Source organism: Tribolium castaneum, chromosome 2 (genome assembly GCF_031307605.1).
Source record: "Tribolium castaneum strain GA2 chromosome 2, icTriCast1.1, whole genome shotgun sequence".
In the NCBI taxonomy this organism is placed as follows: domain Eukaryota; kingdom Metazoa; phylum Arthropoda; class Insecta; order Coleoptera; family Tenebrionidae; genus Tribolium; species Tribolium castaneum.
Window position 1 is genome coordinate 3,786,515 of NC_087395.1, and position 21,879 is coordinate 3,808,393.

The 21,879-nt window shown below is 32.7% G+C and overlaps 1 protein-coding gene across 1 annotated transcript in view; it reads right to left on the reverse strand.

The window, feature by feature from the left end:
• The window catches only part of LOC107398588 (uncharacterized), a 35,242-nt gene extending 15,484 nt beyond the window's left edge, over window positions 1–19,758 (reverse strand). Inside the window, exons 1-4 of the mRNA XM_064355072.1 lie at window positions 19,657–19,758; window positions 19,519–19,610; window positions 19,327–19,463; window positions 9,761–10,277 (exon numbers count right to left, since the gene is read on the reverse strand). Of these exons, the coding sequence (XP_064211142.1) occupies window positions 9,761–10,277; window positions 19,327–19,463; window positions 19,519–19,610; window positions 19,657–19,722 (812 nt within the window). The 5' untranslated portion in view covers window positions 19,723–19,758. The remainder of the gene's footprint in view (window positions 1–9,760; window positions 10,278–19,326; window positions 19,464–19,518; window positions 19,611–19,656) is intronic.
• Between the last annotated feature and the right edge of the window lie 2,121 nt (window positions 19,759–21,879).

Consider the following 21,879-nt stretch of genomic DNA (forward strand, 5'->3'; position numbering starts at 1 on the left):
CTACAAAATTACCGGCAGTTATGCAGCGTATATCAATTTTGCAAATTTAAGAAAACTATGTAAGATAGCGATTTATAACGCCTACGACGACTATACAGGGTGTCCCAAAATTGGCGGAACAGATATGTGGTACACTAATAGGTACTGTTTAGAGAATATAGAAAAAATGTTAAAAAAATTCTATCTTTTTTAATTAAGCTGTAATGGAGGTTTCAAGTTGGAACATTTGACCTCACTTAGTTCAGCACCTACAAAAATTTCATGTATTTTTTAAATGCGGTTTGTTAGAAAAAGAAATAAAAAAGTTATATTCCAAGTTACAGCTTTTTACGGTATTGTCTGTAGCTTTTACAGCTATTTATTTTTTAACCATTTTACCTGAAAAAATATGCGGCAACATTGCCATTAACAACGCTTATGACAATGAACTTATTCCCAATAACGCATCAAAATTGCTTTAAGTGGAACTGATAGTCAACTGTCTGATCAATCTGTCATCAGTCATTGATCAGAATTGTCTGATAATTGTCACCGCCATAAAAATCTTCCGAGTCTTCCTTACTAGCATTGAATTTTCTCAAGTTTTCGTTTGAAAAAGTAAACCGTTGTTCTTTTCACTTAATTTTTTAGTTTTCTTTGATTTTTATTCCACAAGTAATATTCTTGTTGAGTTCTTGTTAAGGTCGTTCCGTTTAGTCGTTTTTTGCTTTCAATATTGTGGTTTTTCTTTGTTTGAAATGTTTTCCAACAATGAATATGCTGATATGCATTTAATATTGGGTGAATGCAGAAACAATGCAAACGCTGCTGCTGTGCTTTATCGAGAGAGATACCCATTAAGAAGGCAACCTAGTAGCAACACTTTTAGAAGGCTTGACCAACGAATTCGTGAAACAGGACGCGTAGATCCAGTTGGGCCATTTTACCGAGATCGAGGGCGACCAAGAACTTCAAGAACTCCTGAAGTGGAAGAAGCTGTTCTGGACTTGGTAGACCAAAACCCAACAACATCCACCCGCATAATCTCCAATATGTTAGAGATTTCCCAAAGTTTAGTTGGAAAGATAATTAAAGATGAACGTTTGCATCCTTTTCACTATACCAAGGTTCAGGCTTTATCACCCACGGACTTGCCAAAACGAGAAAATTTTTGTAACTGGTTGTTGGAGCAAATCCAGCAGGAACCAAACTTCAGCCAAAAAATTTTATGGACTAATGAAGCAAATTTTTCTAGGGACGGATTTTTTAATACAAGAAATAGTCATTACTATGCTCTAGAGAACCCTCATGTAATTCGCCCTAGTCACCACCAACATTTAAGAGATGATTTAAAAATTTAGTCGAAGATCTTCCTCTAGCTTTAATGAATGACATGTGGCTTCAGTTGGATGGTGCTCCAGCTCATCATGCTTTGCCCGTGAGAAACTGGTTGGATGAAAATTTTCCAGAAAGATGGATAGGTAGAGGTGGGCCATTTCAGTGGCCACCTACATCACCTGACTTGACTCCACTAAACTTTTTTTTGTGGGGACATGTCAAATCTCAAGTTTACAAGACGCCAGTATTAAACGAAGATGATCTGAGACAACGAATTTTTGATGCAGCTCATTCTGTGACGGAAGATATGCTTAAAAGGGTTCAAAACAATCTTATTAGAAGATTAGAAACGTGCAGAGATCAACACAGAGAAAATTTTGAACAATTGTTATAACAATCTAATCTAATTTAAATAAACAAGTTATTGAACATGATGAACTTTTCCACAAAAAATTAAGTAATAAATTCCGAGTTTTGAGTTTTGCCTTAGCTTTTTGTTTGTAGTCGGTTAAGGCGTTGATGCCTGTAAACAAAAATGTTTGCTATTTTTTTTTATTTTGTCAGCATAAAGGTCCAAAGATTCAAACCGGATGTAGAAACCACTTTTTAAAACCGTCTGCTCTGGTCTTACCGTACCAGGCCAAAGTTGCATGTTTTCGACCATTGTTACCACAAGAACAAAAGCGTCGTAGGGCTGCGGCAAAGCTGTATTAAGACGGATTTTCGTTTTACCATTAAACTGTCATATTTACATTGACGTTTTGAAACGATTTTGTGACTTGTGAAGTCTGGTTTTTATTGTTGCTATTATATGGTTTCCATAGTTTTTATTATTGCATTATTGTTGGGGCACGTGGATATTGTTTCCATGAACTTAAGAGGTCACCTTTTTTAGAGTTCCTTTATTGGGAGAGTTGGGACACTGAACGTCAAACCGAGCCAATTTTGTATTATGTGGATAAGGTATATATTTCTATCCTTTTTTATTAAAATTTTTGTTAGTAACTTATGTCAGAGGTTTATGTCGAAAATAATTTCAAGGTTATAATTTTTGTCAAATGCATAAAATGACATAATTTTACGTCAAATTTAACCAGGGACGTAGAAAACAAAGAAATTTTGGGATTACTATTTAAAAAAAGAAAACAATTGAATACCTACTAATATTAACGTTTACATTTCTAAAATTTTTCGATATTTATTTAATATTAAATACATAACTTAAAACATACTTCAATGCTAAAAATGCTTTTTTTTCAGTCACAATTTTTAGTTGAACATCTCGTCCCAAAAATTGGTCATCAAGAACCCTTCATATTTCCTGTCGTCTTTTTAAATTTTCTAAAAAATGATATTGAAGGTGTTCTCGTATGAAAAACGTAACAAAATCGTGAATTCCCAATAACTTTATAATTTGAAACAGAATCTAAAATTCACGTAGATGCTAAAGGCGGCCAAGTAGTGACAGGTTCAACTTTCCTAAAAATTAGAACCAATTTTGGGTTCAAGTACCTACGTATTTTATAAATGCATAGACAGATTCCTAAAATCTCATAGATTTTGTACATAACATTATTTAGACAATCCACTTTTCCAAATGCTTGTTAATAATAAACGTAAAACTTGGCAGGAAAGGTTCAATTTCTCTCTCTTTCATCGATGATTACCATTTCTTAAAGTTAAGGAAAAAATGTTTATGATGAAGAGTTTAGACGTAAAATTCTGGTACTTGCAAAGAAATCTCTTTTAAAATTTGGAGTTCATATCAAGAAAAACAGTGAATTGACGACGACTGTCAGTCTAAACCATTTCTAAACGCAGTTAGTCGATGAAAAATGGAAACATTATTTGAGAAATTTATTTGACTTTTCGCCAAATTTCAAGTGTAACACCACTGATCTCTATCCCAATTTGTTTTTTTACACATTCCAACCGACGTATATGAAACAAAATTTCGAAAATTGACATTCAGTGTCCCAACTCTCCCAATATAGGAACTCTAACCTTTATGCCTATCGAGATCATCAAGGTAAAACTGCAATATTGCCAAATTTTCTATTAAAAATAAACAAATATCTTAAAAACTAAGAAAGATGGATTTTTTAAAATATTTTTTTGATGTTTCTGGACCATAGGCCACACCTCTCTGCTAATCTGTTCCGCCAATTTTGGGACATCCTGTATAAATGATACTAAAAATCGGTTATTGAGTGATCCATCTAAATTTTGGTACTTTGTTCGTAATAAAACAAAAACGAATTCCGTACCGGTGCCTATGATGTTTAGTGATAATTTACTGTACGATAATCAAGATATTTGTAACGCTTTTAGCGCTTTCTTTTCATCATTTTATAATTCTAATAAGTTTCTTAATTCCAACTTTAATAGTAAACAGACTGCTCTTATTAATAATGTAAGTTTTGATGTGTCTAGTATCGTTTTGGCTCTAAATCAGACCTTAGCAAGGGTCCCGGTCCTGAAAGCCTTCCTGCCGTTTTTTATAAGTCATGTAGTGCATCGCTAGTTCTACCACTTAAGCTCTTATTTACTCATTCCCTGAGTTCTGGTATCTTTTCATCATTTTGGAAATGGGGTCATGTGGTTCCTGTGCACAAGAGTGGTATTATCGTTCTATTTCTATTTTGTCAATTCCTAGTTTAATATTTGAGTCCATAATCTGCAAGTCATTGACTTCTTCATTTCAACACATAATAGTTTCTCAACAACATGGATTTTTTCCGAGGCGGTCTACTACAACTAATTTGTTGGGGTACGTCAATAAAACAATTAAATATATAAGTGAGGGACTAGAGGTATATGCTGTGTACACTGACTTTAGTAAAGCTTTCGACAAGATTAATCATTCAATTTTACTACATAAATTAGCTTCATATGGAATTGGTAATCCGCTTCTAGGTTGGTTAAGAACTTATCTTATCGGGAGAACGCAGCAAGTCAAGATTAGTCACTCTTTTTCTAATCCTCACTCTATTCCATCAGGCGTCCCTCAGGGTTCAGTATTAGGCCCTTTACTATTTTCACTATACATTAATAACGTTCATGACTATCTCAGTTGTAGTTATAGACTTTTTGCGGATGATCTCAAGTTGTACAAAGCAATAAAAAAAACTGATGATGTTGTTTCTCTTCAGACAGATCTAGATCTTTTAACTGATTGGTGCAGGGAGAATGATATGATTCTAAATGCAAACAAATGTGTTTTTATCAATTTTAATAGAAAAGTCATTCCTTCTTCGCCAATTTTACTGTTAGATGGTGTGTGTCTTCCCTCTGCATCAGTTATAAAGGACCTTGGTATCCTGTTAGATAGCAAACTAACTTTTGTGGCTCACTACGACCATATTATAAGTAAAGTCAATCGGGTTGCTGGCTGCATCTTGAGGTACTTTAGGGATTTCAAATCGTTAAGAACTTTGATGTTATTGGTTTCAACTCTGGTACGACCGATTCTTGAGTACGGTTGTATTATTTGGTCTCCTTATTATCAACGTCATGTGTGTCGTCTTGATTCGTTCAAAATAAATTTGTATGTCGTATTCAATATAAACTTCCTGATCGTGTGTCTTCTTCTTCTTGTTCTTTGAACAAATTATACCTTGGGCTCAGTAATCTGGAGACCCGTAGAGATTATTTTAAATTATGTTTTATGTATAAATTGCTTAACAATATGTACGATGCTCCTGATTTTTTAAGTACCGTAACATTCAATGTGCCTAAGCATGCCGTCAGGACCGTTCCTCTTATTTATTTAGATTTTTGTAATACAAACTGTGCAACTCTTTCTCCTTTGAACGAGTTATATCGCTGCACTAATAATTTTAGTGACATCGATTTTTTTAATTGTGCTTCATATAACTCATTCAAAAGACAAATTAGAAAACTGTTGAAAATGTAAATCAAGTTTTATTATAACAGCCTTCTGATTTTTTTTATGGCGTTAATAAATCAAAATCAAGTCTAACTGAATTAATTTTAACGTTATGTTACAGACCATAAACAGCATGAAAATCAGGGATGAACAGCGGCTTTCAGGCGAATAGAACCTGTTCAGAAGATGCCGGTTAGAAGAACGGGTAAAACGTCGACATTTTTTTACAAATTCATGCGGTCTATCCCCAAACGACCTAGATTTCACTTTGGTTCTGCTCGTCCTTCCTGATTTTTATACTGTTTGTGGTCTGTAATACAAATTTTGAATCGATTTTACTCAAAAACAGTGAACTGTACCGAAACGACACACAAGACCATTTTTATGTAAAAAGTATGAAAACTTCTTGCTGAAATTGTCACAAAAACGAAAGCCAGAATAGTTGGAGTATTTTTACCGTTCACCCACTTAAAATTTTTATTTTGAATGTTTTTTGATAAGGCGTATGCAGATTATTAACTGTATTAAATTTTGTAATTTTATATGCCATAGTTTCTGAAATATTGAGAAAAATCTACTACAAAACACCCCTTTCAGAGGGGGAAATATTTTTCGATACATATTTATAGAAAAATTTTGTCTTAAAAGTAAGTATTTACATTTGTAACAATAAAAACGGAACACAATGTATAAACAAGCCTTAGATTTTACAAAAGAAAAGAAAATTACAGTTGTATTATAACGTGTCATATTCGTGTAACAAAATTTTAGGTATACAGCAGGTGTAATGGTTTTGAGACAAGGGATGGTACGAATAAAATTGAGTAAATGCTTTTACTTCATATTTTGCAAATAAATGTCATAAATTGTATGAGTAAAAATGTAAGTATAAGCTTACATTTTTGAGCGAGTATTTGCTTCAACGTCGAGTTTTACTCAAAACAAAATGAATAAAAAAGTAAATGCTTTTTTCATTGAGCATTACTTCAAAATTGTTGATACTATCTCAGACTCGAAACGAAACAACCTCGCAAACTTTTAGGAGAAGATTTTATAACTTTATATCCGTTTAAACAAAAAAATTTGCATACCTTAGCCAGGTATTTTTTGCATGAAAACAACGAGACGCGGGGATATACTCTAATGGAAATTTATTGAATAATTATTTGTTGCTTTGTTCCATATAATGTTGTAAGCATTTGAGGATAAAGATTTTGCCGGGGATGATGAGGAAAATAATAACAAAAATAATATTTAAGAACAGTGCGAGTTTTGATAATGTTTTTTTTTGGAAGGGGGCAGATTACACGACATTTCACATTTTGTTGAAAAGTAACAATTGTAATCGAAAGAAATAACATCCGCCCTTTTAAAAATTATAACATTGAAAGCTTCACAATGGTTTATTTTGAGTGCAGATTCTCCAAAAAATAGCATTTATTTAGAAGTTAAAGCAAGAGCAAATGCTCTTGTACTTTATACTTCAAGTAATTGCTTTTACTTTATATTCGTGTTTTAAGTAAATACTTTAACTTTATTCATTCATATTAAAGTATATTAATAGTATATTAAAATCTATGTATAAATAAATGTAGGATCGTAGTAGGTGTTAAAAGTTTGCCGCTTCTTTCCATAAAAAACAAACAATGAAAAATTTGGTTTTACTGGTTACCTGAGTAGATAAAAATTGATACATTTCAAAATGTCTTATCTAAGACTTTTTTCTCAGTTATTTGTCAACGGATTGTTATAAAATTTTGTAAAATTTAGAATGCACATGTTTTAGGAGGTGATCTTTCAATTAGGGACAAAAAATGACCTCAAGTTAAAAAATGAGATTTTAAAAATATTACTTTTATTTAAAATTAAGCCAAATAACCGTTGGATCATTAAAGCCCGAAAAATAAATGGCCACACAAAAAATTAACCAAATCGCTCGGCTGATCCAAGAAAAAAAAATTTTGTTGTTAAAAACTTGATTCAAATTTTGATAGTAATTTGAGCAGTCACCTTTTAGAACAGTAAAAAAAAACTGTGAAATATGTAAGCGCTGTCAGAAAAGTAAAATTGTTTTCATTTAGTGAAGTTACTTAAAAAACCAACAACATTGGCTGAAATTTCTGTGTTGTTCAAAAAAGGAATCAATATTCGTCTATGGAAAGTAGAGATGGTATAGAACAACGTTTCTGCGGAACAGTTCCGAACTGTTCCTGTTACCGAATGATATCTGTTCCAAATACCTGCTCCTGTTCCAAGTGGTTCCAAAGCAAGTCACGTTGAAAGTAAAATGAAACTCTTACCGATACCGATAACAATATTGCTTCGTCTGGCTTGGTGTCGTGCCGTACGGGGGAACTACACTCTTACAGGCATCACAAGACTCGAAGTCGGATGTTGTTCCTCATAAAAATACAAATGAAATAAGTGAATTACAATTGATTTATATCAAGAGAGTACTTCTTTTCTTCTTTACATATTACACAAAAATAAAAGGGTTTGAAAAGTTTGAGAGATGACAGTTTTTATTTTTCGTTTAGGGAGAATTGCCCGGAGAATTATATTTTTATCTGTTTATGTTATTTGTTAATCTACAGGTATATACGAGTATGTATACCACAGATTAAAAAAAGCAAGTTTTAGTTCGCAATTAACTTGACGTTTATTGTCTATTGTCAATGCAAGATAAATGACAAACAATCATTGGCAACTTAATTTAAAATTAGTTTAATTCTGAATTAAATTTAAATTTCGCTTTATATTGCAAATTTACGTATCTAAGAGCAAACAAAGAAATAAGCAAGATTAGCAAAATAAAATTTAGAATATTTTACGCATTTACGTATTTACCTATATATGACTAATTAATCATTATTTTTTATTATTACAAAATTATATTATACGTGATTATGTTTTTTATTCATTTTTGTTGTGTTTAATTTCGTTAAAGATAATTAACGATAAAAATAAGACGCCGCATTAGCAAAATATGAACGTTGTAATTCGATACTAAATAATGAAACATGTAAGTATGCGTCATCGAGCGAGAGTACCGAGACCAAAACCACTGTCCGATGCCGATATTGGCAGAGATCGCCGTAAGTGAGTAACAGAATAACAGAAACAATTTCGGGAACAGGCTAGGACCAGATATTAGTTGAAGGATCGAGATATGACGAGACCAGTATTGGTTCCAGTGCGAAAGTTGACAACGGGTGTAAGCATAGAACAGGCGTCGTTCCAAGTATCGCAGTAACTGTTACTTACTGAATGACGGAACAGTTCCGTAGAACAGTCACCGCATACCTGTTCCAAAATAACAGTTATATTATATAACATTATGTAACAGTATTTTCGTACCATCTTTAATGGAAAGTGTCGTTGAACTTTTTGTGAAATATTATTTATGAAATTTAAAGTTCAAAGAATCGTCAATAATTTGAAGACACAGGAAGCGTACCTGAACTAAATCAAGTGAGGATAAAACACGTCACTGGAAACGAAGCAATAGTTGAAGCTGTAATTCAAACTTTTGAAGAGCATCCAATCAGCAGTGTACGAAACATTTCCAAAGTCCTGAATGTTCAAGTGTCTAGAATTTTTCAGTTGTTGTTCAGTCTTTTAGTCCTTTTTGAAAGAATTAAAGCATCCAGTACCAAAAGTAAGTCAAAAATATTGTTTTTTAACTTTGTATGGGTGAGAGATAATTGTGAAATATTCCTAGCGTGACAGTTACGTTTTTGCGAGTCGGATTGACTAAAATTCAATGGTAGTGCTCATTTGTCTCATAGAGATCTACGCTTTTGCATCTGTACCCACGTTTAACAGTTTGTTTCTCATTTTTCTCGGGAAACAGATCTCTTCCACGAACGAGTTTTTTTGACAGCATTTTTCACTGACGATAATTTTTTTAATATTAGTCTTAAATGGCTCAACATTTTGAAAAGGTATGTAAAAATTACGTTTTTAAGATTCGAGTTGTTGCATTAAATGGATTTTAATCTTTACCTTCTAAAATATCTGCATTTTAAATTTCATAAAAATCCGTTGACAAAAATCTGAGATATCAGGCTTGAAAGTCTTAGCTGAGACACCCTGTATAATTAAATGCGACAAATCACCTGAGATCCCATACTCTTTTATAAACAGTCAGTATAAGTATAAGTGCTTTATTTAATCGCGCGTGTTTTAAAGACCAGTTATCCACGAATACTTTAAGTAATTTTTTTATTGGTAAACTTTGAAATACTGATCACTTGCAAATCACTTTGAAATAGTGATAATTATATTACAAGAATTATAAATAATGTAATGTGAGATCAGTATACCTTTCGTTGTCATCGAATTGATTGTCATTATAATAAAAAATCATTAAAAAATTGTCATTTATTTTTACGTTTCTTAGGTCATTGATGTTGCCATGGATACTTTAAAAATCGCGCGTTTTTGAAAATTCGATTTATACACGCTGCTGTGTGCCTTAAATAAGCAAAACAGATTCCGAAAAAAAATTTTTTTTTGACCGTGTATAGTGATAGACTTTTGGATTGTACTTACTTGAGTACCAAATTGACTGAATTCTTCAGTACGTAGATTTTTTGCGATGCATTGTCATGAGTGTCCCATTCGGTGGACACTTTCAAAGTGAAAACAAATTCATCCTCGTCCACAACATGTTTAGCTGGAATAGTCAGCCGTTCTTTCGTGGAAGTCCAATCGCCTTTACAAAAAGTAGGTGGTGTTAATAGTTGCGTACAAGTCCATAAATAAGTTAGTCCTTCGTTAGTGACTTCTTTATGATTAACATTGTTTGATTCTGATCCGTCGACTACGAAGTCAACATTAGGAGCTACAATACGTGATGATCCCCCTTCTATAATTGCTTCCGGATCTTCGGCGAGAATCACAAAGTAGCACTTATAGGTTTTGCCCAATCCTTCGATACCCCCTACCTGAGAAACTTCTACAAGAACCATGTATTCTCCTGGCAGAGTTGCATACGGTTCCATTGTGAAATCTATTTCGTCAATATCAAAGTCAACGTCATTCGTTTCAACCTCTTCGCCAGTGTCCTCTTCAAAATCAAATAGTATTAATAATTTATTAGACGCCAAGAAAGTATTTTACAGTAAAATATAAACAAAGAATCAAAGATGATTAATTATTGGAAAAGCAAACAAGCTTATAAACTAAAAAACAAACCGGTTTATTTCAGTGAATCCTGCGGCTCATTCTATGCATTGTATCAGCTTTTCACAAAAATTCAAATTTTGTCAAAAAAAATGTTTAACCCCAAAACTACGGTTGGTGTCATTCAACTCTTTCTCTAGTAGCACAGTTTTACTCAGTTATCTTTCGGTTATATAACCGCAATACACAAATCTAACCATGGTTATGTTATGTTATGTTTAGCGTCTATAACCATGATTATATTACGATTAGATAACCGTAATGTTTCTTAAGCAATATAGCCCAAGTTAGATTTAGGTTATATATCAGTGTTCTAACCATGGTTATGTCTAGCGTATACAGCAAAGGTTATGTGACGGTTAGATAACTGCTATGTATGTAATGCAATATAGCGTATGCTAGATTCAGTTTATATATCGGTGATCTAAGTATGGTTATGTTACAGTTATGTTTAATATTTGCCGGTATTTCATAATAATAATTACAAAACAAAATAAGTGATCTAAGAAATTTTTGGTTATATGGTGGAAAATTATCTAGTTTGTTGGTCGTAAAATGCATTCAACAGTGATTTTTGCTTTTTCTTTACTTCTACGTGTTGCAAACTCGTGAATCGTCACCTATATATATTGTTTATCATGTAAGTAGAGTACAATTTGAACTTATACTTAATTGAAAGCTGAAAAAGCTTGCATAAATGTATTTTAGTTTTGACCACAAAAAAATGAATTAGTCAAAACCAAAGCAAATTATTCTAAGAATGAATGTTTTCTGACTTTCTACCTGTCGACCTTTTAATCCTTCAATGTTAAGCTGGATTCGGAGAATTTGTCCAAAGTTGAGAAAACAACGAAGAAAACAGTGAACAATACGTTTTTAAAAATAGTAATACTTAAGTTCCTGATAACTGTAATTTGTTAACAGTTTGACAAACTCTTGTTCTTTGGAGGAAAAAGATAACACTGACTACGTTAGAAGTTTTGCTGTAAGATGGCACTTCACCTTTCCTATTACTCCTACAGCATCTTCGGTCTTAACATAAGTTAGTTCTGGTCATCGAACATTTTCTTGCAGAAGTCAGCCCTGAAAATTCTTTTGGAATTTTTCAACAAGGAGTCAACAAAACACTGAACAATATTTGCTGTGCACCCCAAAGAGGCTGGATAGAAGCACCAATTTATTTATTCTAAGAGCCGGTTTACAGAACATTTTAATTGCAATTAAATTTTAATCGCGATTAACTTGACATTTGTCAATGCATTTTAAATGGCAACTTAATTTAATTTTGAATTAAATCTTAATTTCACTTTCTGTAAACCGGCCTTAAATATTTAAAATTTTAATTTGTATTAAAATCTACTATGAGTTTTTTTAAATAAACTTTAGGCAAAAGTTATATAAGGGCGATATAATAGTTAGATCACCAAGCATAACCAAAGTATAAGCGAAATGCAAAGGAAATTATATAACCGCAACCTAACCGCGCGTAGATAACGGTTAGATAAAGTGGTTAACTGACAGTTAGCTTATAAAAGCGTCACATTTGGAAATTGGCGGTTATATTGAAAGGTTTTATCTCTGTTATAAAAGTGTGCTACTAGGGTTGGCTCATTTTGCGTATTATACAATCATTTTAAAACACTAGCTTAGTTGAAAACTTATTTAAACTCATTTAAAAACTGAGTGTAACTTGAAAAATGGTAGATGCACCGAGTTATTTATTAAAAAGTTCATAACTCAAAAACTAAGAGTTCTCGAGCAAAACAGCTTGTTTCTGTGAATCCTGCGACTTATTCTACATATTGGACAAGCTTTTCACAAAAATTCAAATTTTGTTTTTTTTATTACAAAATAGTATACTATTACAAGTGATAGAAATGCATTGTTATATGCGAGTGAAAATTTTGACTTGTCACGAACTTTATAATGGCATTTACAGGTACATTGTAAAAAAATCCAAAAAAAATTAAGTAAATATACGCCTGTAACATTAGCATAGTTCTTTGTATCAGTTTTCGTAATGACCTGTGTTGCTATAGTTATAAAATAAAAATTGTTTATTGTTATCGTTGTTTTCCCCAATTTTCCCCAGATTTACTTACTTGTGAGTAGAATTGACAGTTTTATCTCTCTTGTAAGGGAAATTTGATTTCTCTCACCGAAAACAATGATATAAGTGATAGCTTGTGATATAAGTGATAAGTGATAGCTTTTTTAGCATGTGTTTTAGTGAGTTTAATAGTTTATCTAATATTTACGGCAACGTTTTAGACTTATTTTTTTTAATTGTAACAACATCGAAGTTAATGAATGCGATCCCTTATATAAATTAGATATTAGTCACCCCACGTTTACTGTTAACATTGATGCTTCTAGCGGTGGTAGTATCTTCAATGATAAAATCTGGTACTACGATTATAATCAGGCGGATTTTGAAAACATAAATAGATATTTAAATAATATTAATTGGATTGATTTTTTCAAGGGTCTAAGCTGTGATAAGGCAGTACAGAATTTTTACTTATGCTTAAACGAAGTTATTGATAAGTACGTTCCACTCAAATGTAAATTTTTGTTCTCCTTTCCGACATGGTTTAGTAACGATATTATCAAACTGATCAAAAATAAAAAGTTGGCACATACGCGTTTTAAAAACGCTAATTCTAGTGAAGACTATTTATGTTTTTCAAACTTGCGTCGTTAGTGTAAAAATGATATTAAACTTGCTTATGACAACTATTTATCAAATGTTGAACATGACTGGAAATTCATCAGAGACAAGGCAAATAAATCAAGTTTTTCTTTGACAATGAAACATATGGATGTAATCTGCTGTTTGATTTAAAATCGGTCTGCAACGCTTTTGCAAGTCACATTTCTTCTGTTTATGATAAAAATATCTTCATCAACCCCTGGTCCTGGTCCCGATGGAGTTCCACCTAGTTTCTTTAAAAACACTTGTGACGTCGTTGCTTGGCCGCTTCATATTTTATTCAATTTATCTTTGCGTACAGGTGTTTTTCCAACAATGTGGAAGCATGCCTTTATTATCTCGATTCACAAGTCTGGTTTAACAAACTAGATTGATAACTATCGACCAATTTCTATTCTGTCTACAGTTGGTAAGGTGTTTGAAACTGTTCTAGTTTCAAAATTTTTTCCTTTATTTAAACCTATACTGTCACCACATCATGGCTTTTTTCATAAACGTTCTACTGTTACTAACCTATTCCACTACATAGATTTCATTCAAAAGGCTCTTGGAAGCGGATATGAAGTTCACTCTACATACACAGATTTCAGTAAGGCGTTTGATAAAGTGAACCACTCACTTTTACTACAAAAGCTATCAGCTTACGGACTGTCAGGACTTATGCTTCATATCTCTCCGATAGAACTCAGCAAGTTAAGATTGAAAATCAATTTTCGTACACGGTCAATGCACCCTCTGGAGTGCCACAGGGATCGATTTTGGGTCCGTTGCTATTTTCGATATTTATTAATGATATTGGGGACAATCTTACATGCAGTTATCGTCTCTTTGCTGATGATTTGAAGGTCTATAATACAATTAAATGTGCAAACGATATGCTCAATTTGCAGAGTGATCTCAACCGTTTGAGTGAGTGGTGTAAAAAAAACAAGATGTGTCTCAATGTTAGCAAATGTCAGGCTATGTGTTTTAGTCGTAAAATCGTACCAAACACCCTGTGTATCCTTTAAATAATTGCCAACTCCCTATAAGGTTAGAGGTTAAAGACTTAGGCATTATCTTAGATATCAAATTATCATTCGTGCCTTACTACGACAACCTGGTGTGTGGAGCTAATAAAATTTTGGGTTGTATCGTACGATATAGTCGTGACTTTAGAAATATCGAGACCATTAGACTCGTCGCGTTGGTGAGATCTGTACTAGAATACGGGTCTGTCATTTGGACACCTTTTTACCAGGTCCACATAGACAGGATAGAGTCGGTCCAATGTAAATTCTTTAACTATACTAAATGGAAGCTTCCTTTGCCTGTTGCCACAGATTATAAATTAGGCTTAAGTTACCTTGGTCTCTCCTCGTTGGAAATTAGGCGTCAATATTACCAGCTCTGTTTTATGTACAAATTATTGTTTAATCTAGTCGACAGTACAGAGCTAGTAAATTTACTATCCTTTAATGTTCCTTCCTACTCAGTGAGGAGGGTACCGATGTTCGCACTTCAAAATCATAAAACTAATTATTTGTTGGGTTCTCCATTTGTAATAGTATTTTACAGTATTAGCAAGGTAAAACGATTTTTACTGGCAAAAGGAGGGAATGACTGGCGAGCCGAAGGCGAGCCTGTCACCTCCTGGAGCCAGTAGAAACGGTTACCTTGCGTATACTGTACAATACTTTATATGTTTCTCACTTGTAAACAAAACGAAAGTTATTAATAAAATTTGAATAAAAAATGTGGCTATTTTCGAAAATTTATCAAAATGCTGTAGAAAATTACTGTGGAAACGACATGACAACAACGTTATTTATTAAACAATTTCTTTGCAATTTTGTAATTATTACACCTTTAACAGATTAATAAAATGTCTCACGTACCAGAAGCAATTAGAAACGAAGCGAGAAGTGTAGTATCGGGTTTATTATTACCCAAAAAATCTTCAGCAAGGTACGAGCATCAGTATTTAGATTTTAAAAATTGGCAGAAGAAGCAAAACGTAGGGAGTGTAAACGAGGAAGTGATATTGGCATACTTAAATCAACTGTCGATGAAATATAGCCCCAATTCTTTATGGTCCAAGTGGTCAATGTTAAAAAGCTGCTTAGAAAATAAAGAAAATATTGGAACTGACAGGTTTGCTGTTTACTGTAAATAACTGAAAGAAATAACTGTTGTTTTCAACAGGTGAAACACCCAATTACAGAAAATAAACTTAAACTTAATGATCGTGCTGCATGCACGAAACAAGAACTAAAATTAAATTTTACCTAGCCACTAAAGTAACTAAGTATATGATTTTTAATGTAATTAAATGAATGAAAATGAATATCACAACTACTGCTAATTTTGTTAAAATTACTACACATTACATATAAAGGTGATTTTAATAGAACATTCGTATTACAACTGAAACTGTAAAAAGTCATGGGATGCCGTGAGTTAATTCTAGGAACCAGAAAAATTATCTTATTAACAAGAGCAATACAGACAATCTTGTTGTTTAGTAATTTATGTAAAAATTCAATACTTGAGATAATTCTCCTAATTTCTAGAGAATTGATATTAAATGTCCTTAAAAGCACTAGTTGGTCACATCCCCTATCGGGGTAATTTTTAAAAGAAATATACCATAGCAGCTTCAAAAATTTTTTTTGGACTGATTCAATACTATTTATGTGTGTGGCATATATAGGTAACCAAATAATTGCACAATATTCTAACTTGGAGCGTACAAGGGCAAAAAATAAGACTTTTAAGGCTCTTAAATTAGTAAACTCTCTACAGTTGCGATAAATAAATCCTAAAGTTTTATACGCGCTATTAACAATATTTGTAATATGATTCACAAATAAAAGTTTGTTATCAAAGGTAACTCCTAGATCTTTAAATGTGTTTGTTCTTTGTAAAATGTGACCACTAACATTATAACTATACATGATCGAAATTTTCCTAATAATAAAGCATTTAGATATATTTAGGTTTAGCCTATTAGCCTCGCACCACTGGAGGAGATTGTTGATGTTATTCTGCAAGACTTGACAATCATTATCGGTTTTTATGATATTATAAAGCTTAAGGTCATCAGCAAATAGAAGACTGTTACAAGTTACTGCTGCAGTAAAATCGTTTATAAATAATAGAAAAAGTAAAGGACCTAAATTTAAGCCTTGCGGCACTCCGGAAGTTGGTACGAAGCTAGAAGATAAACAGTTCCTGTATCTAACAAAGTGTTCACGATTAACAAGATAGGAAGTTAAGAGATCAAGTAGGAAGCTACTGAAACCTATGTGCCGTAATTTATCGAGAAGTATAAAATAATCCATTTGGTCAAACGCCTTCTGAAAGTCCGTGTACACTACGTCGACTTGCCCATTTACATCTAGCTCTACAGCGACATCTTGAGTGAAATGTAACAAATTTGTCACGGTAGGCCGTTTCTCCATAAAACCATGCTGAGTAGGCGTTATAATGTGTTTGATGTTTGAGTAAATTCCTCTGTATAATACAGTCTCAAAAATTTTGGCAAAGTTAGATAGCAGTGCGATGGGTCTATAGTTATGAACATCAGAAATATCACCTTTTTTAAATACCGGGCAAATAATAGATTTTTTCCAAACTGCAGGAAAAGTAGAGGTTTTAACAATAAGATTGAATAAATAAAAAAGAGGTTTGACAAAAATATGAGCACAGTCTTTGACGAGGAAACTTGGAATGCCATCAACACCAGAGGTAAACGAATCTTTTGACCGTACTAACGCTTGGAAAGTTTCTTCTTCAGTAATGTTATCTATAGAGACCGTGATGTTATTAATCGGTGAGGAAGCATCGTTTTTGTTTACAGTCTGCTGGGACTGAATATACACACTACTGAAATAGTTACTGAAAGCATTGACTATGGAGAGCGGGTCATGTAATTCTTGATTATTGTACTTCCTAAGACCTGGGATCCTGGTTGCACTTTTCTTTTGTTGAACAAATTTCCAGAAATTTTTAGAGTTGTTTGTTAAAGATTCTTGAGTTACACGGATATACGTTTTGTGGGCAGAGGATATTAGTGATTTGGAGCAAGAACGATAGTGTTTGAAGAGGTTAAGAATATCATCCCATTTAGTTTTTTTGTACTTCTTGAAGTAAAAATTCTTCTTACGGAGACAGTTGATAATCTCACCATTAAACCATGGAGGATAGTGATATTTGCCGTTTTTTTGAGATGAGTACTTCGGCACATGTAATGCAAAGATGTTGTTTAGTGTGTCATAAAACAGGGAACATGCTTTTTCGATATCACTATAATTATTTAAAAAAGACCAGTCAATAGAATAAAGGGATTGATACAGCAGAATAAAATTTGCCTTTCTAAAATTAAACGTTTAACTTATCGTGGCGGTAAATGCATCTCCCTGAATGCTGGTCAACACACTATTGGTGGCATATCGAAGAAAATTGCGTCGTACTTGAAATTAAGTGAACCAGAATTGTATACCGGTCATTCTTTTCGCCGCTCAGCGGCAACTATGGTTGTGGATTCTGGGGGAGACATTTTGGCAGTGAAACTCGCCTTCGGCTCGCCAGTCATTCCCTCCTTTCGCCAGTAAAAACCGTTTTACCTTGCTAATACTGTAAAATACTATTGCAGTATTAGCAAGTTAAAACGGTTTTTACTGGAGAAAGTAGGGAATGACTGGCGCGCCGAAGGCGAGTTATTTATAACGTTGCGAACGTGTTAATTTTATAACTGGCGCTCCTTTCAGTTTTACTAGTAGCTAACTTGTAAAAGTGAAGTTTCTAAGTGATTAGACAGATCGGATAATTGACGTTTACAAGTGAGGAACAAATAAATCTTTTATCAACTTGTAATTTTTATGCGGGGTTGATTGACTTTTTTAAATTTCCGTCTTATGCCTCTTTTCGTAAACATCCTAAAGGACTAGGCACACTTCTTATGGGAATTTAAGGACCACTCAAATTGAGTAATTTTTATATCAATCGATGCGTCTTAAAAAACTGAACAAATCATATTATTGCGCCAAACGTGTAGCTTAATTAGGAACGCGGGAAATTGCAATTAAAGTGAAGATTTGTCCCATAAGAAAAGCATTGGGGCGGCTTTTGGGTGAGTACAAAGAGCTTGTAAATTTTCGAGATTTACAACACTGCGGTATTACTACAATTACTGGATTGGGGGTCAGGTATAGGGAACAGACACTTTTATGGAAATAGGGATTTAAGCGGACAGAAGTTAATATCTCCAACAATAGGAATAATTTAAATTCAATCGCGATTTCTGGCGTTCCTAATCAAGCTACACGTTTGGCGCAATGATATGATTTGATCAGCTTTTTGAGATGAATCGATTGATATAAAAATAATCCAATTTGAGTGGTCCTTAGATTCCCATAAGAAGTTGCCTAGTCCTTTGCATTGCAATGTTAATGTTACCTTATTATTACTACCTATTGTAAAAGGCTTTTTGTACCGTTAAAAACATTATATTATTATTATTATTATTATTATTATTATTATTATTATTATTATTATTATTATTATTATTATTTTTATTATTATTATTATTATTATTATTATTATTATTATTATTATTATTATTAATGTACCTAAAAAACTGCACCTGTAAGATAAATTAATTTTATTTTTCGACACACTCGAAATTTACGATTTTTCTCCTGTGTAAGAAAGTTCTGACAACTGTTTGGCATTTCCCAATACAAAACATTAGATTGTTATAACAATTTTATGCCTTCTTGAGCCTAATGCGAAGAATAAAATGTGATATTCAACTCGTTTTTGTGTAACTCGTTCCATTTACTTCACCTCGTGGAATATAAACCACTCGTGAAATAAAAGCGTCCGATTTACTCTCAGACTCGTTAAATAAATAACTATTCTAATAATAATTGTAATTTTTATTGGAACTTCACCCTAACATTAATACCGTACATTATCATTTCTAGACCGAATAATACCATTATTTTTAAAACACTGGTTTACGCGAGAACTTATTTTTTGTACTTCCATTAAAGTTGTTACGTTAGTCCTTGGGTCACCCTAAATTTAGGAACTAAGTATTTGTCATGTTATTTTTTTTAAATAAACAATCTAAGTTTAACAAATTTCCAACAATGTAAACCCTCGTGTAAACTATTTTTTAGTATCTAGTGTTTGGTTTCAAATGTACTAGTTTTTACGTATAAAAATTACTCACCATCAATTACATACGTGAAGTACCTAAATTGAAAATCATCGATGGTCTTTTTGTTATCGAACTGTACATAATAAGACGATATTCTCACTCCTTCTGAGACATAATAAACCTCTTCTCTAGCTTCTTCTAAACTTTGGCTAGAATGCAAATCATTTATATTTATCTTACAAAAAGTATACAATAAATACGTACGTGCAACGAGGCTCTGGATATGTCGCAAATAATTGTGACAAAACGCCTGTTATTAATAAAAGAAGTAATGCTCCTACTTTTAAAAATTGTACCTAAAATAAACATTTATTTGTGCATTTCTGTAAAATACTTACATACTAATTGTTGGTTTAACTGGATTGTGCAGCTTTTTGAATAAAGAGTCAAGAAAAGCATGAAACGCATTCTAATTACTTGTGACACTTCCCACTGTTTACTTGACAAGATGCAAAACAAAATCTACTTCAAGCCATCTTTATGGTAAAAAAAACTGCAAGTTGAGATGGACTAAAACTGTTCTCATTTCTTAATGCGAACTAATTGATTCTTGGTATCGCACAATTCGTTTAAAACTCTCTTATTAAATCTTCATATCATAAACAACAAAGCAAAAACTTGCTAAAGTTTTAAATAAATAAACAAATAAATAATGAATAGCCATTTATTTACATCAAACACTTGCCCAATTACAGGAAAAGTAAAGGAAGTTGAAAAATAGCATTATGCAGCCTGTTCCGTCTAAACCCCACATTAGGTGATTTTGGATAAATATTGCGTCAGTTGTGGGAAATATATCCGTCGTTGAATGGATAATAAATTATTAGAAAAAAATAAGACGAAAAATTTTGTTTTTAAAGATTACAGATCATTTACAAGCAATTAATAATGTTAATGATGTCTAATCGTCTTTATCATCATCTTCCTCTTAATTTTTTTCTTCATCTTTGTCTTCTTCCTTATCGTCCTCTTTATCTTTATCATCGTCTTTTTCCTCCTCTTTATCATCCTCTTCTTCTTTTTCTTCTTCTTCATCATCACCACCATCTAGACCACCATTATCGCCCCTACCACCGCCACCCAAAACCGCCCCTATCTACTCGTAAATCTGTTCAATCAAATGCTTCGAATAAAGAAAAGCAATATGATCGTATTTTTTCCCAATCTCAAATTCAACTGAAACTGCTGTTTTTTCCGAACTTCCAACTTCATCATACAATCTTTTTATATTTTTATTCCTGTACAAACTATCATTTTCAACATAAAACAAATGCACCGGTAATTTCAAATCTTCAAGTGGATAAGTTATTTATTATTATATTTTACTTTTTACTACTCGCAATTTGCAAATTCTGTTTCAGTTGGATAATTGACGTGCCACTAGGCCAATAACTGAAGTACAATAAAAGGTCGCGCTAAAATATTTCAATAATCATTTAAATAAATCTCCTACGTAATCGTCAATTCTAGTGACTAGCACAGTGACGATCAAAAAGAATGGCACCACTAACAATAGCGAGGTCCCGACCCATATGTTTTCGATCATAAATTTTAATTTTAGTTTATAAACTATTCAGCTAGTTTTTAAAGTAGTCAAATTAATAAATTAAGCGTAATATATCGAGGAGTACATTCTTTTGTATCGTGACTGTACATAGCATACTTTTATTTTTTAGTTAGTTGCATAGGTCAGCTGATTTCATAGATTATAATTAATCTATGAAGTTAAGCAGCTCTCACCCCGGTCATTCCTTGGATGGGTGACCGGATAATGTAATGCCAAAACATCGCAACTAACTCGTCTTTCGGAGGAGACGTTAAGCCGTCGGTCCCGGTCACTACTAGTGGTCGTTAGGTCAGGTCAGAGGCTGTAGATGCGACCTGAAAACTCTGGCACTTGGGTGATGGCATTACCACCATACGCATATTTATATTTTTTTTTATGGCATACTTTAATTTTTTTTTACTTTTTCGTAAAAAATTACCAATATCCAGAGATATTATACGAGTATTTAATTTTTGTTCATTACTCACATCTGAAAATTGACTAGTTCGACCAAAAGCCAGATCTAAAAGAATTCGGCAATACCTTAACCAAACATGTATGAGAAGCATTTAAAAGAAGATATGGAAATGAATATGAAATGAATGAATGGAATAAAATTATAAAGAAGAATCTACAAAGTAATATCTAAAAAATCTACTGGCAGAGAAAAGTCTAGACTAGAATTTAATAAAAAAGAGAATACAAAGGAAATTTTTTGAACGAACCTAAAGAAAAACAAAATCATTTATCGAAACATTTAGAGAATGATTTAGAAAAAAGTTAAAGATGAACGTAAAAAAGAATCTGCAGAAAAATCATAAAAAAAACATTAAAAAATATATTAAAAAATACCTACTAACTATACAGCGGGCTCAAAAACTGGCGCACCAACTCAATGGTGTGTGGAAGAGAAGTGGTTACATATTGTCACATACGCAGAAATCGGGTTAGTTTTGTTATTACCTAATATTCCGTAACAAAAATTATGTTTCGAAAAGAGGTCTGGGTTGCGATGTGTT